Genomic DNA, 15,889 nt, shown 5'->3' with positions numbered 1-15,889 from the left:
ACATGTCTTCTGCCTCGCTCCAGCACTGATGCCGGTAGTCCGCAGCTCTGCTCCCTCGGTCCCGGACACTTCTGGGTCTTAGTGGGGACCTGGGACGTGATGTGTCAGGCCCGTTCAGCTAGTGGGTGGCCGAGGTGGGACCCTGCTATGACCGTTGATTGGCTGAGCTGCCTTGGCACATCACGTTTCAGGTCCCCTCTCTTACCATGATGCAGCTTGGGGGCCAAGGGACATGGGGACTGGAGATGCGGGATACCGGCATCAATGCTGGAGCGAGGCAGGTGATAGCATGTTACTTCTTTAATCCTCCCTCTCCCAGGAACAATGCCAAAAAGCACCCCAGCCCCGAATCCCGAATCCCCCGAACTTTTGGGGCAGTATGACAAATCAGACCTTCAAATGAATGACCAACCAGATGGGCAGGATACATCAGAGTGAGAGATGTTCTTTCTTAGCAGGGTGCGACACTATTACCACAGTGCGGCACTATTACTGTTCATGTGACCATATCCGAAAAATATTCAACTAAAATCAAAAACATTCTCTATCCCTTGTTACGAGCTCACTTCTATACGGATAAATGTAGACTTTTCATTTTCATATACAGTGATCCCTCAACTTACAATGGCCTCAACATACAATATTTTCAACATACAATGGTCCTTTCTGGACCATCGTAAGTTGAGACCAGACTCAACATACTGTACAATACTACAGAGAGTCAGGATCTGCTGCACATGTAAATAACTAGATGATCAACCAATGAACCTGGCCATTTTACTGGTAAAACCCCAGTATTGGTGAGATGCATGCACTGGTTGGCTGTCTAGTAGTGATTCTCTGAGTATAGTGTGATACTACATGTCCTCTGCTGCTCTGTACTTGGGCCAGTTTTCCATAGAATTTTGGTTTCAATATACAATGGTCGTCCTGGAACCAAATAATATCATATGTGGAGGGATCACTGTACTTGAAAGAAAGATATTCCCTTAATGAGCGTAGGCTGAATAGGTGTTTAAGATTATTTTTATAGTTTGTTCACATTTTGTCTTACATAGTCTTGTCATAGTATATATGTGACTGTATCGTTCCAGGACAATAGACGAACCGTGAGGAAAACTGAAGCCTCAGCGAGGACACTGACACCCGGCCCGCTATTCTGATATCTCCATACAGGTACCTGTCTATACTTACTGTATATTTTGATTAGACTATGATGATGAAGAAGAAAAAAGGAAGGGGAATCAACAACGCCACCACCCACTAAGGATGGGAATGGAAAATGTAGTATTTTTTGTTCTATAGGTTTCAGTAGTGCTGTTATCATCCTTTTTGCCTATTTTTTGCTTGAAGGAGAACTATCAGCAGGTTAGACAAATCTAACCTGCTGATACCCCCGAAAGCGCCCGGGACGCTGAGGAGGAAGTTCTGTGTGTTACCTTCCTTCTCTGTGCTGGTCCTGCATTGCTAGTTGGCGTAATCTTTACTCCGGTGAATCCTTAGGTCCCCCCCATTGATTATCATTAGAAGGAGCGGGCCCATGACGCAGCAGGGCTCCTAACAGTACACCGGGGCAAAGATTACGCCAACTATCAGCACAGGACCTGCACCGAGGAGGAAGATAAGACACGTACCTTCCTCCTCTATGTCCCGGGTGCTATAGAGGGCTATCCGCAGGTTAACGGATCATTGGCTACAACGGCTGTACTTTTCGCAGAGCGCAACATAACCTTATCTGATATGGGATCCCAGCCGGAGCGTATACACATCGGCCAGAGTGTATACACATCTATCTCCTATCTATCTATCATCTATTTTCAGATGGAAAAATCTTTTATTGAGTTAAATGGCAGCTGTATGATTCTGTCTTCCGTTAGATCCCACTGTTAAAGAGACTCTGTCAGTAGGTTTCTGCTGTCCTATCTCAGTTAAGTATAAACTAGTGACGGAGAAGCCGAACAGAATGATGTATCACTTACATTGTTCTGCGCAGCTGATCCGGAGATATCCTCCTGAATAACATGGACAATAAGTAGTCCTCTCCATTATGTGCATGAGCCCAGTAGTCCTGGATATTCATGAGAAGCAGAAAACTCCATCCCACTAACTGCTGATTGGCAGTTGTCTATCCATGCTGTGTATAGGCAGTACACTGTCAATTAACAGCCGGAGGGCAGGGGGAGGGGTGTGGCAAGAATTCTATTCTCCTGCATATTAGGAGAACGGTTAAACAGAATTATAGAACTAATGCAATGATCTGTTCAGCATTTCTGTCACTAGTTTATGCTGTTTTATTTAAGACCTCATACAGCTAGTGACAGCTTCCCTTTAAGGATGTGATATTTTGTATTTTTAGTGAAGCCATTACAATATGGCACTGACCTTCTAAACAGGTAGAGATGTTTACATTACTTAAAGCTTATGCAAGTAAAAACTAGTGCTATGCAAGTAACTCTTTTCGTACCTCAGCCAATGAAGAACTGACATATATATATATATATATATATATATATATATATATATATACACACAGTGTGTATATATATATATATATATATATATATATATATATATATATATATACTGTTTGCCATCATTAAATAAACAAGATCCACCTTCACCATCAGTGTGTTAGTGTGGTTACTCATTTTAAGCTTTATAACTCGTAAATAGAAACAGACAGTACTCCAGATGGGCATCCATTAATAAAGATTAACAGTATATTATCAGGGAGCTTCATGGCTATGTGAAAGAATGGCAGGGATATGCAGAATTCTATCTGACTAAATAGTTTTTCCCAGTCTGGTTCACAGTCCATAATTCTCTCCTTTACTGTGTACACAAGCACACCAACTAAGCTGTGTCCTACTTAGACAGTCTATGGAATGAACAAGTTGGATTTGATTGACAGCTAGGGAGATACATGCACTGCCATCAATTCCCCTCAGCTGCATCTTAGGGTCGCAGTGGGTCTTGAGAGTGAGACCAGGCACGATCAATAACTTTTAACATGTCTAATGGCATGTCAAACGTTACTATAACACTTCTGTAATAATAATAATAATATTTTTTTTATTTATATAGCGCCAACAGATTCCGCAGCACTTTACAATTCTATGGTTAATACAAAGTAATAATGTTGGACCAAATAGGTTGTATTCATATCTTCGCCATCAGTAAAGAAAGGTGAATTTATTAATCTTTGCTTTTATACTTTTACAGCAAGGAAATCAAGTCCATCCATGACTTCCATAAACCAGACCATGATAGAAGGCTTTAGGCTTAAAGGGATCTCCGATGTTCCTGAGCTACAAGTTCTCATCTCGCTTCTGGTTCTTCTCATTTATCTCATCTGTCTTGTTGGTAATCTCACCATTCTCCTCCTTGTTGGCCTCGATGTCCACCTGCACACTCCCATGTACTTCTTCCTATCTAACTTGTCTGTCATAGACATATTCAGCTCCACTACAGCGCTCCACAGGATTTTTGTTATCGCCACCACACAGAACCACATGGTGTCCACCTTGGCCTGTAGGGCTCAGTTACATTTTTTTTCTATACTGACTAGTAATGAGCTCTCGATTTTGGCGGCCATGAGTTATGACCGGTATGTAGCCATCTGTAGACCCTTACATTATCACACGGTCATGAGTCGGAGAGTCTGTGGTCTGTTGGCCTCAGTCTGCTGGGGTTTTGGGTTTGTAGAGCTGGTTCCTTTTGTTCTATTCATATCAAGGTTCACCTGTTACACTTCCAAGGAAATCGATCATTATTTTTGTGACCTCTTGCCCATCCGGGACATTACATGCAGTGACACTTCACTTCTTGACTATTACATTCTGATTTTTGGCAATATTCATGTATTTATTTTACTTGTCCTCACTATAGTTCCCTATGTTTCCATTATTTCCTGTATATTAAGGATAAGCTCGAGTGCCGGCAGACGTAAAGCCTTCTACACATGTTCCTCACACATCATGGTGGTCGTGCTCTTCTACTCTTCCATCATCTTACAGTATATAGTAACAATTTCCGGGAACAACACGGGTTCCAACAAAATGTTCTCTCTGTTTAACACGGCCATTGTCCCCATGATGAACCCGCTGATCTACAGCCTGAAAAATAAAGATGTCAAATCCGCACTACGACGACAACAACTCAAATTGTGCGGTATAAAATATTAAGGATTTTATTGGAACATGCTGAGTGTTGTTGTCAAAGACAAATGATAGATCACAGCCAGCCTATCAAATATTGAAGTCTAGTAGAATGCAAAACCACTTTGGCCATTTTGAGCACCCCCCCCCCCCCCCCCCATTGTTTCTTAGGGTAGGGTGTTCCACAAGTCAACTGTTCTCACTCATACTCCACCACTACCTAAAATAATTACAGGGGTTATCCTTTTTTTTAACATTTAACAAATATCAAATGCTAGAAAATAAAAAGGAAAAATAATATTAAAAGTGTTTTGCTTATGACGAAACCTATTGTTTACTGTCTAATATATATTGGTAAAGTTATATTACTACCTTTCTGTGGTCTTTCATGCTTTCCTTATGCTTATGATGTGTTCTCTCTGCTACACCACTTCCTACCAAGTGCACACCCTTTAAGAGACTTCCTGTTTCTGACACACACTGGAGCTAGGATTTCAGCCAATCTTCCTCTCAATACACCTTTTTGACTATAACCACACCCACTACTCCTGTAAGAGATTTCCACATAGAGCAATGGAGAAAACATCACACGCAGTTTGCATCAGGAACAGAAGGAAAGCATAAAATACCACAGAGAGGTAACAAAAATAATTAACCAATATATGTTCAGCTATTTGATGGCTTAAGATAGGTAAAAAAAAACTCTTTAAAGCAGACCTAACAGGAGGAAAACAGGGGTGTTAACAAGCACTCAGCTAGGTAGGGCTAGTCTTCATGATTCTTCCATAGCCCAGTGTCAAAATATAAGCTTTTTGTTACTATATAAATGAGGTTCACAAGCCCAAGAGGCATTGCAGCATAGTAAAAGCCCAGGTTAGTCCAGCCCATGTTATTTTTATCTAGTAACTGTCAGTCAAATGGGGTAGGCAAACATAAGCAGGTACAGAGGTGGTGAACAAGAGATGCCCTTACTGGACTTTCCTGGACTCCTATTGTCCCAGGGAACACCCCCTGGACTTTTGAGCCTCATTTATTTTATTATTAATTAACAAAAAATCTTATGGAGAAGATTGGAAAGGACTTTGGATATATAAAATTTATGATTGGAATCATAATAAGTTTTGACTAGCCCTATCTAGCCATGTGCTTATTAATACCGCTGTGAACCCCAACATCCCCACCTTCCAACCTATCAGGTAAGTGGGGCTTTCACCTGGCATACACCACGGAAAAAGTAAGAATTTGTGCCTTTCCCATCGTGTACGCCGGGGTGCAAAGTTAAAAACTGTACCACTATACCTCTATTCGCCTACATTAAAGACCTACATTATAGCTATACACAACAGCCAGACCACTGCTTTTAGAGCAGAGAGGTGGTCGGTAACCTAGACAGTGAGCTGTCAACAATCGGGGGAAAGAGCATCATATCAGGAGGAGACAAGTTTAGTAAATGAATGTATCTGCAAAAATTTTTAACTTGAGGAGCACTACAAGTATAACTACATTAGTTGAGATGAGAATACCCCTTTAAGGCCACATCTCATTGCAGAAGTTTCATAAATGACATATATTTCGTACCAATTATTCTACAAGTTTAATTCTTCTTATAGATTTCATTTCTTGTCCAGACCCCTCGAGGTTTGATCCCACAGCTCAGACAGAAGTATAAGTGTTGGCGTCTTGTATGGGGGATATAGAAACCTTGTACTTACCCTCCATGTTACACCAGGACACTGTCTTATATTATTTAGCAATTGCTTCATCCTTTATAATATTCTATAAGGTAAATGATTCCATTGCATTGTCCTCTTTTCATAGTAACGTGCTCATACATGGTGGTGGTTCTTAATGGTCTCTTTGATACCTCTTCCACTCGTTCTGGATCTCTGTTGTAGCTGGATAATACTACGGAGCGAAGTCCTGTTTTGGCCAAAGACTGGTCCTGCTCCAAAATGCTCATGTCAGAAACAGGAAAAGATTGAGGGACCAGACAGAACCGAACGAGACCTGTGGGGGGAGTAATGGGAAACCCTGGCAGACTCCACCTGATCACTGCTGTATTCTCTTGTACAGTGTGCAGAGCGTCTCTGTAGACCTGATATCCGACCACTATATGGTGGTATTATTCATGAAGTAAGTTCAGCAACAAGGTATTCTCCAATCCAAATGACTTTATTGCATATGAACTCAATCCATATGTGACAACCGACACGTTTCGGTCATGTTTAACCCCTAATCATGGGATGGTGGTATTATTGATGCTTTTATATCCACCTGTGCCTGACCTAGTGATAATGTAATTCTATGCTGCAATTTTAATCCAGCAACTTTTGAGAAATGTTGTTTCTTTTACTGTCACATTCTCTTTAAAATTGACATCTATACCTATTTTTTGTTGTTTTACTACTTTTCACATTTTTTTATAAATTCTTTTTAGAAATAAAAATGTAATTGCATTCCCTTATTCTGACCTTTATAATTTTTATATATATATATATATATATATATATATATATATATATATATATATATATATATATATATTTTATTTTTAACTGAGATTAGTGTGGCTTGATTTTACACTGTAATCTGAAATTTTGACACGTATTCAGTATTTATATGTAGATTGACATAACTTAGATGTTTTACTTACTTTTATAAATTTTTTTCCTGATATATAAAATGACTAAATATATCAGCAGCTCTGTCATTTGTTGTTTGTTTATGTGGGATTAATATCTTTGTGATGACACCAAATATGTATATTTGATGACATATTTTGTTTGTTTTATTTTTTATTTCAAATAGAAAAGGCGGTGGTTTGAATTTTTTTTTTTTAATGTTTTTAAGACTTAGTTCTATTTCTTTACACTTTTTAGATTGCTTCCACTGATCAATGTAAGGCTATTGCATTACATTGATCACTTTAATATGTGCTCTGAGGCAGGCTGTATAACTGGATCCTTCAAGGGGTACTGCGGCAAGGACCCCTTTATTCACAATCGAGGGGGGTGGGTGAAAACCATAACATCTACTTACCTCCCCGACTCCAGCGCTGTCGTCCACATCCAGCTGCCCCGATCCCCTGTTCTCCAGCCGCCCCCTAGGCTTAAATGGGACTTGAGATGTGATGTGAGCAGGCCCATTCAGGTCCGAATGGCTGATCAGGCCTGACACGTCACGTCTCAGACCAGGAAGTGGCTGGAGACCGGGAGATCCGAGCAACTGGATGGTAGTGCTAGAATCGGGTACCAACTTGAGTAGAGTGGACCAAGTGGATGTATTGTTTTCACCCACCCTCCCCCTGGTAATAGTGAAAAAAGGAGTCCCAGCCAGAGTGCCCCTTTAAGAAGGCTTTCAGCTTAGTTAGAAACCTATTGGCAACCATCAATTGTGTCATAAGGGGGGCAATATGACCTCTGCAACTTGCCCCATAGGAAGTAGGTTGTCCTAGTCTTTAGTTCAAGGTCAGTAAGAAGAAATAAAGATGTGTTAAATTGATTATATTGTTATCTCTATTTTATTATTATTATTATTTTATATCTCTATTTTATTATTAAGACATAGAGGTGAGTTGACATGCATGTATTTATACTTTTATAGGAAGAAAAGATAAGTACGCCTATGAGTCATATAAACCAGACTGTGATAGAAAGCTTTATACTTAAAGGGTTCTCAGATGTCCCTGTGCTCCAGGTTCTCATCTCTCTTCTGGTTTTTCTCATTTATCTCATCTCTCTTGTTGGAAATCTCACCATTTTACTACTGGTCTGCTAGTTTGTTGGTTTGTTAGTGCCATAACACAAAACCACATGATTTCCACCTTGGCCTGTCTTGCCCAGTTATACGTTTCCACTTCTCTAGCCAGTAATGAGATTTCCATTCTGGCCGCTATGAGTTATGACCGGTGTGTAGCCATCTGTAGACCTCTCCATTATCACACTATCATGAGATGGAAAGTCTGTGGTCTGCTGGCCTCGGTCAGCTGGAGTTTCGGGTTTGTAGAGATTATTCCTACCCTTTTCCTCATTACAAGGTTCACCTGTTTCATTTCCAAGGAAATCGACCATTACTTTTGTGACACTTTACCCATTCGCAGCGCAGCGACACTTCAGTTTTAGACCTTTAAATTCTAATTTTTTTTAAATATGAACGTAGTTATTGTACTTTTTATGACTCTGATGCCTTACATTTCCATTATTTCATGTATTTTAAGATTAAGCTTGAGGTTGGGTAGACGTAAAGTCTTCTACACATGTTCCTCGCACATCACGGTGGTTTTGCTCTTCTATTCCTCTATTATATTACAGTACGTAGTAACAGTCTCTGGGAACAACACGGGTTCCAACAAAATCTTCTCTCTGCTTAACACGACTATTGACCCCATGATGAACCCGCTGATCTACAGCCTGAAAACATGTCAGATCTGCTCTACAACGACAACTGAAATCGTGTGGAAAACTGAAAAATTTTAATTTTACAATTTGTGCTTTTTGAATTTTATTGCTAAAGATGAGATAAAGGATGGATTATGTTCAATCTTTCACATATGACTCTTACTGTCTATGGCACCCTGAGTAATTGGTCACTTTACCATTAGTGCAACTTCTCTACCGTTTTGGGTCTGCAAAGTCCAATCACGTCATCTCCAGTCTCCTCGTTCTCCTCTATTTCCTGTCCCCTTTATCCATCACATGACCTGCACTGTCTTTATGCCAGCTACGATGTCCATGACCACACTGTCTTTTTCCATTCTAAACCCCCCACAGCCCTCTTTAGCCTTCCTAAAGCCCAACCACTGGTCTCTTACATGTCTTTCCACTCATAGGCTTCTTCATAATGAAAGAAACAGACAATATCATAAACCATCTCAGATGTGCTTGTGTCTCACTGAATACCCTTCCACAAACGTCTGAATAACAGCGCATACTCTTATAGTACTTTTATACATATGTAGCACATGATATAATACATTTTTTGCTACATTTGTTATATCCTAGCTATGTCCTTTTTTTTATTCTTTTCTTTATTGATACTACCATTTTTGTTGCATTAAATGAACAATTTTTAATACATTTTCATTTATTTTAATCATTGCATTTCATTGTACTGCATTGCCTTGAGGTCTAGGCACCTATTGTATATTTCTTAAATAGGAATTTGGCTGCAGCCTGCAGCCAATTAAGGGTGCACTGGCCCTTTAAGTGTGAAGTACCCAGCGCATGCCCTAGGAGGCGGGGACGCGCATGCTGGACAGGGACACAGAGAACTGGAGCAGGTGGGGTGCCCGGGAGGGCCAAAGACACAGCAGCGGTGGGACCTTGCACATCTTCTGCTGGGAAGGGACACAGAACTAGAGTGAGGGAGCGGGTGCGGTGGCAGTTTTAGCTTTCTGACTTACAGGATTCAAATAAGTGTCGGGGTCATGTACAGGAGAGTAAGTGAGGTACAGCAGATCAGGCAACATCAGGAAACAGGCACAGGTCAATTGTAAGTAACAGTACAGGAACACACACCCTCACTATGGCAAACCCAAAATGTTGCTCAGGCACAGGTGAGTGGGGGGGAGGCTGAAGCCAGAAGCCAGAAGGCTGAAGCCAGAAAGGGGTAGGTGGAGGACACATTAGAGAGGCAAACACTTGCCCTTTAAGTTCTAGCCAGTGCATGTGTGGTGTACGCTCGACCGGTCACTTGCTAGATTGTAACGTGTGACTCCACTACTGTGGTGGTTAGTCAGGGAATAGCTCAGCCAGTTATGTTGTCGTGACGCCAGTGCCGGTTGGGCACACAGGTATGGAGGCACACCTGCTTTTATTTTAGATAAGCTGTCTATACCCTTCCCCCTGTGGTCAGTAACCTGCCGGGATGCGAGCGGGTCCCTTGGGGACTATCGGTACCGCCACCCAAGAAAGGGGAGATAACCCAAGGAGGATGCAATGGCTATGTAGGTGCTTAGAGAATAACCACTGAGTCCAATTAGAATAAACTTCTTCTTTACTGCAGGAAGGCTTAATACAGTGATATACAGTAGGATCTTGACTTGATAATATCCTTGAATCTCTAGCGACCCAATCTATGGAATTTTAGAGAGAGGTATAGTTGTGCTGACTGAGTTGCATGCGGAGAGGTAGAAGAGGTTCAGAGAAGTGGAGAGGAGGATGTGGAGAGCAACCAACAACTGTCCACAGGGGACCTGGCATGGCCCAGGCCCTCCTTGGCTACTACAGAGACCATTCTGGCTTGCGTCCTTCCTCTACAACAAAAGTAAGATTTAATAAGGTGTGGCTACACTTCTCCCCATGTGACTTCCTTCTACATCATTTGTAAGGTGTGCTGTGAGTGGGTGAGAAGAGAGTGCAAGCGAAAGAGAAGGGTAGAGATAGGTAGAAAAGAGAAAGAACTCCCATTGGTGCACAGATCCCAAAACAATAACCCTTTAGTTACACCCAGCTGTGCAATACTTAGGTACACGATATACATACTAGCAACATCTAGTGGTAAAACTTAGGTACTACTTCATTACCACTTTTAATTTGAAGTACAGACCTTTGCGAGGGGTGTAAAGACTAGAAACACACATGGTGGGATACGACACATGCACATGGCCCCTAGAGGGCAGACCAGAAACTACAGCCATAGTGGAAGCAGCAGGAGAGCCACCAGCAGAGGTGGGAAGGTGGAGCAGAGAGCACGACCTGGCAGCAGTGAGTAGCCTGGAACCCCTGCATGCCAGCAGGTGTCAATTGCTAACACAACATTTCCACACCCTATTATTTGCATGGGGCACAATTGTAAGAATGCTCAGTAACCTCTGTAAGCTGTGCACAGGTGATTTCACAGAAAGGGGCAGGCAGAGTTGTGATCATCATCTACTGTCTCCTTTCTTTACTGGTGTAATTTTTCACTGTAAGGCCATGTTGACATAGCTGGCGGTGTCTGTGAAGTTTAGTACCGGCCGGATAAATTTCATTTCTATTGCAATGAATAGCAGCCATACAAAACTGACATGTTTTCTTTTTACTGTGGCCCCTAGGGATCCCAGTTGGTGCGTATACTATGGGGAACATTTATTAAGTCTGGCGTTTTGTGCGCTGGGCTTAAAAATTCCCCCGCAGCTCCAACAGTACACTGATGTATGTAGAAGCATACTGCCTCTACATAAATCCTGTGCGCACCACTGTGTGTGCCAAAGAAACCTACACCAGCTCAGAGCTGGCATAGGTTTCCTGATCATTTTTCTGCGAGAAAAAAGTTATGTTAAGCGGACCTAGATTCCATGCCCCCTGTAACACCCCCACCGCACTGGACCTGGATACAGTAAGTATAGCTGTTATATAGCAGCCTTCAGGAGACTGGGCCTGGATACAGCAAGTATAGCTGTTATATAGCTGCCTTCAGGAAACTGGACCTGGATACAGAAAGTATAGCTGTTATATAGCTGCCTTCAGGAGACTGGACCTGGAGACAAGTGTAGCTGTTATATAGCTGCCTTCAGGAGACTGGACCTGGAGACAAGTGTAGCTGTTATATAGCTGCCTTCAGGAGACTGGACCTGGATACAGTAAGCATAGCTGTTATATAGCTGCCTTCAGAAGACTGGACCTGCATACAGTAAGTATAGCTGTTATATAGCTGCCTTTAAGAGACTGGACCTGGATACAAGTAAGTATAGTTGTTATATAGCTGCCTTCAGGAGACTAGACCTGAATACAGTAAGTATAGCTGTTATATAGCAGCCTTCAGGAGACTGGACCTGGATACAAGTAAGTAAAGCTGCCTTCAGGAGACTGGACCTGGAAACAGTAAGTATAGCTGTTATATAGCTGCCTTCAGGAGACTGGACCTGGATACAGTAAGTATAGTTGTTATATAGCTACCTTCAGGACCTGGATACAGTAAGTATAGTTGTTATATGGATGCCTTCAGGGGACTGGACCTGGATTTCTGGTAAGTTCAGCTTTGTTTTACAGCAGGATAACAACAACAAAAAAATAATGAATGTAAATTGCAAACTTGCTTTATATTACCTCTACTGTTGATTTAGATTTTGAAAGTCATAACGACATTGACACTTTAAGCTTAGTGGACAGAATGGAAACTGCTAAACTTCAGGTTTATTTATAATATAGATAATGAAATAGAAAATTATTCTGAACAGTATTTGTATTCTCCATTGTATAAGATGTTCTTACTCAAACCCTTAGAGGTTTTATCCCATGGCTAAGCTACACGTATAACTACTGGCGTCTTATGTGTGACATAGAAGCACCTACCATCCATGTTCCACCAGGATGTGACTCATGTACAGTATTGTATATTGTTGTGATTACTTTACTTTGCTATTTCTTTTACATCCTCCTTTATAATATTATATAAGGTAAATGGTGGTATCTTGTTATGTAGTTCCCTTATGTCATATACTTACACTTATACTTACTGTTACTGGACATTGATTGCTTCTTAGAGTTACATATTGTCCTGTATGATGGTATTTATTAACATTCCTCTTAAAGGGGTTGTCTTCTCACTGCAAGCCCACCAAGTGACCAGGTATGATTGGCAGCTATGACCAGCTTCTATTTTATAGGAAAGTTATACCCACAAATATCCCAACTTAAATGTACAGTATGCCAAAAGAACACACTTTCAGCACAGTTGTCATGGGTAGGTGGGGATCGGTGCAGCCCTGCTCTCACCCATTAGCCCTGTCCATGTAACCTACTTGGACAATCCGCTGTGGTGGTCCCCAACTGGGCAATAATGCCTACACTAAACTCTGTGCAGGTCTGGATGGATACAGAAAAACAAGATTCCCAGAACAAAATAAAACATAAGCAGGCTAGCCATAGGTCTAAACCTAGATAATAGCACCATACAACATCAGGATCCAACAAGCCAGTTAAAACAATCCAGGGTCAAACCAGGAAAGATCGTAAGGTCCAAAACCAGAATGCAGAGCTAGGTCAGAAGACAAGGCAAACCATCAGGGCTGCAGGAAAGCTAAATTCACAGAAAGAACCCTAATGCGATATAAAGACCAATCACAGGCACCATAGCGGAGAAACAAAGACTTTCTATAGAGTACCAGGACACAAGCCAGACACTCACCGATTGGCTTACTGTGCCCCGGTCACTGATAGTGCCAGGATCCAAAGAGATGTCAGGACGCTTCCCATTGCCATCTCTGAGCAGACGGCCGTGACACTGAAGCACGGACAGGTACGTTTCTGACATTGGTTTGCCTACTGGAAATCCTTGTCTACGATGGTAACAAGTATGGAAGGAATGGATAGGCTCGCCATGGGCAGCAACATATCAAAAGTTATGTTTAAGAAAATACCCATTTAAATGGTCAAACAACTTCCATTCAAAGCTCCAAAGTCTTGGTCACTAGATGTTTTCCTTCCATGCATTTTGCTGTCCATCACCTGTTAGGTTAAACAAATATTTAGTAAAAGTCTCAGCAAGAAAATTCATGGAAAGTTGAGGTGGGGCTTAACATGTACTGTGTGCAGGGGAGAAGAGAGAGAGAGAAAGTACAGTGATCCCTCAAATTACAATGGCCTCAAGGTACAATATTTTCAACATACAATGGTCCTTTTTGGACCATCGTAACTTGAGACTTGACTCAACATACAACATACAATGCTACAGACAGTCAGGATCTGCGGCACATGTAAAAAACTAGATGATCGACCAATAAAATCCCAGTATTACTGAAGTGAATGCAGTGACTGGGTGTCAAGTATCTCCTCTCTACAGTACAGTGTGATGATACATGTCCTGTACTGCTCTCTAACTGTACCATAATGAGCTGCTCTTTTGGGCACCATTTTATTTTTCTGGGACCCTGTGTGATCTTTACAGGACCCTAAAAACGCTCCCATCTTCTACATAGAAAGTAATTTACAGCTTCCAGTAGCTCTTTCTGACTGCTGTATGTAAGGACTTGCTTTATCTCTATTAGTTAGCTGCTTATTTTCCTTTAAATGTTAATGTTTTTCTCATTTTGGGGGATTTAGAACCAATTACCAGTTTTCCATAGAATTTTGGTCTCAACATATAATGGTCGTCCTGGAAAAATTAATATTGTATGTTGAGGGACCACTGTATTTGCAAATGAGTATCTCTGTCCACTCAAGGTAAATCAAGGCTTCCCTCTCAGCAGCAGTGCATATGGTAACCCTTTCCTTACATCGCTGCTTCTTTTTTTCCTTTTCTGCTAATAGCACTTTGCAAAGCCAGAGCATCAGTACCCATTCTCCTCCTACAAAAACTGTGCAAAAAGCATAAAGCATCAGTAAATGGTCCAGGTTTTAAAAAAAAAAAAACTAAATGAAAAAAAGTTTAACTCTCATTTTGCCTGTAAAATTACTAGTTTTTCTTATTTTGAGGGTCAAAATGAGTTTCAAAGTACAGTGTGTGCCCAAAGTTCAATAGCACTGCCATTAAGCTATGTTCCGCTGACAGTCGATGAGGAGTTTTACCATAAGATTGTATTCTATTACCATCAGTACATAGAGGTGAGCTGATCTTCATGTCTACATATTTTTACAGCAATAAAAAAAATATAATGAATTCAATAAACCAGACCACAATAGAAGGCTTTAGAATTAAAGGGTTCTCCGATGTTCCTGAGCTACAAGTTCTCATCTTTCTCCTGGTTCTTCTCATTTATCTCATCTCTCTTGTTGGAAATCTCACCATTCTCCTCCTGGTCGGCCTTGATGTCCACCTGCACACTCCCATGTACTTCTTCCTCTCCAACTTGTCTGCCATAGACATATCTGGCTCCACCACAACTCTACATAAGATTTTTGTTATCGCCACAACACAGAACCACATGGTCTCCACCTCGGCCTGTATGACCCAGTTGTATATTTTCTCTACGTTATCCAGTATTGAGTTCTTAATACTGGCGGCCATGAGTTATGACCGGTATGTGGCCATCTGGCCTCAGTCTGCTGGGGTTTTGGGTTCATAGAGATGATTCCTTTTGTTTTTTTCATTATATTGTTCACCTGTTACATTTCCAAGGAAATCGACCACTATTTTTGTGACATTTTGCCCATCCGGGACATTACCTGTAGTGACACTTCACTTTTGGACCTTTTTATTCTAATTTTTGGCAACATGTGTGCAGTCATTTTACTTTTCCTGACAATAATTCCCTAGGTTTTCATTATTTCATGTATATTAAGGATAAGCTCCAGTGCCGGCAGACGTAAAGCCTTCTACACGTGTTCCTCACACATCACGGTGGTTTTGATCTTTTATTCTTCTGTCATATTACAATACATGGTAACAGTTTCTGGCAGCAACACGGGGTCCAACAAATTCTTCTCTCTGCTTAACACGGCTATTGTCCCCATGGTGAACCCGCTGATCTACAGCCTGAAAAATAAAGATGTCACATCCGCCCTACGAAGAAAGCTTAACGCCTTAAAGCTCTGCGTCATGCAAGCAGTTGGGCGCTATGAAGCCCTTGTCATGCCCAGGCATTCTATCAGCGTCCAAAATCCACATTGATGTCAGCCATTTAGCTACTTTAATGCGATGATCAATAAATGCCGCACAGGCCTTACAATTGTCTGTCTGCAATGTGATCGCCGGGCTGCCGATCAGTCACAATGGCAGCTAGGGTCCATTACTAGGCCTCCATGGCTGCAATTTTATCTCTACCAATTAAGTATGCCTCAGGCAGGCTCTACCAGCAGAGCACCAATCTAATT

The 15,889-nt window shown here is 41.4% G+C and overlaps 1 protein-coding gene across 1 annotated transcript; it reads left to right on the top strand.

Moving 5' to 3' along the window:
- Positions 1–14,730: 14,730 nt before the first annotated feature.
- LOC138766540 (olfactory receptor 2G6-like) lies at positions 14,731–15,686 on the top strand. The gene is made up of 2 exons (XM_069944129.1): positions 14,731–15,095; positions 15,359–15,686. The coding sequence occupies exons 1-2, from the start codon at positions 14,731–14,733 to the stop codon at positions 15,684–15,686; spliced, it is 693 nt and encodes a 230-aa protein (XP_069800230.1).
- Positions 15,687–15,889: the final 203 nt, after the last annotated feature.

This window comes from Dendropsophus ebraccatus, chromosome 10, assembly GCF_027789765.1.
Source record: "Dendropsophus ebraccatus isolate aDenEbr1 chromosome 10, aDenEbr1.pat, whole genome shotgun sequence".
Taxonomy (NCBI): Eukaryota; Metazoa; Chordata; class Amphibia; order Anura; family Hylidae; genus Dendropsophus; species Dendropsophus ebraccatus.
This window is presented reverse-complemented; position numbering and strand designations above follow the sequence as displayed.

Coding starts and splice junctions, on each gene's coding strand:
- LOC138766540 (XM_069944129.1), top strand. CDS start 14,731: ATGAATTCAATAAACCAGACCACAATAGAAGGCTTTAGAATTAAAGGG. Junction 15,096..15,358: donor GCGGCCATGAGTTATGACCG/GTATGTGGCCAT, acceptor ATGTATATTAAG/GATAAGCTCCAGTGCCGGCA.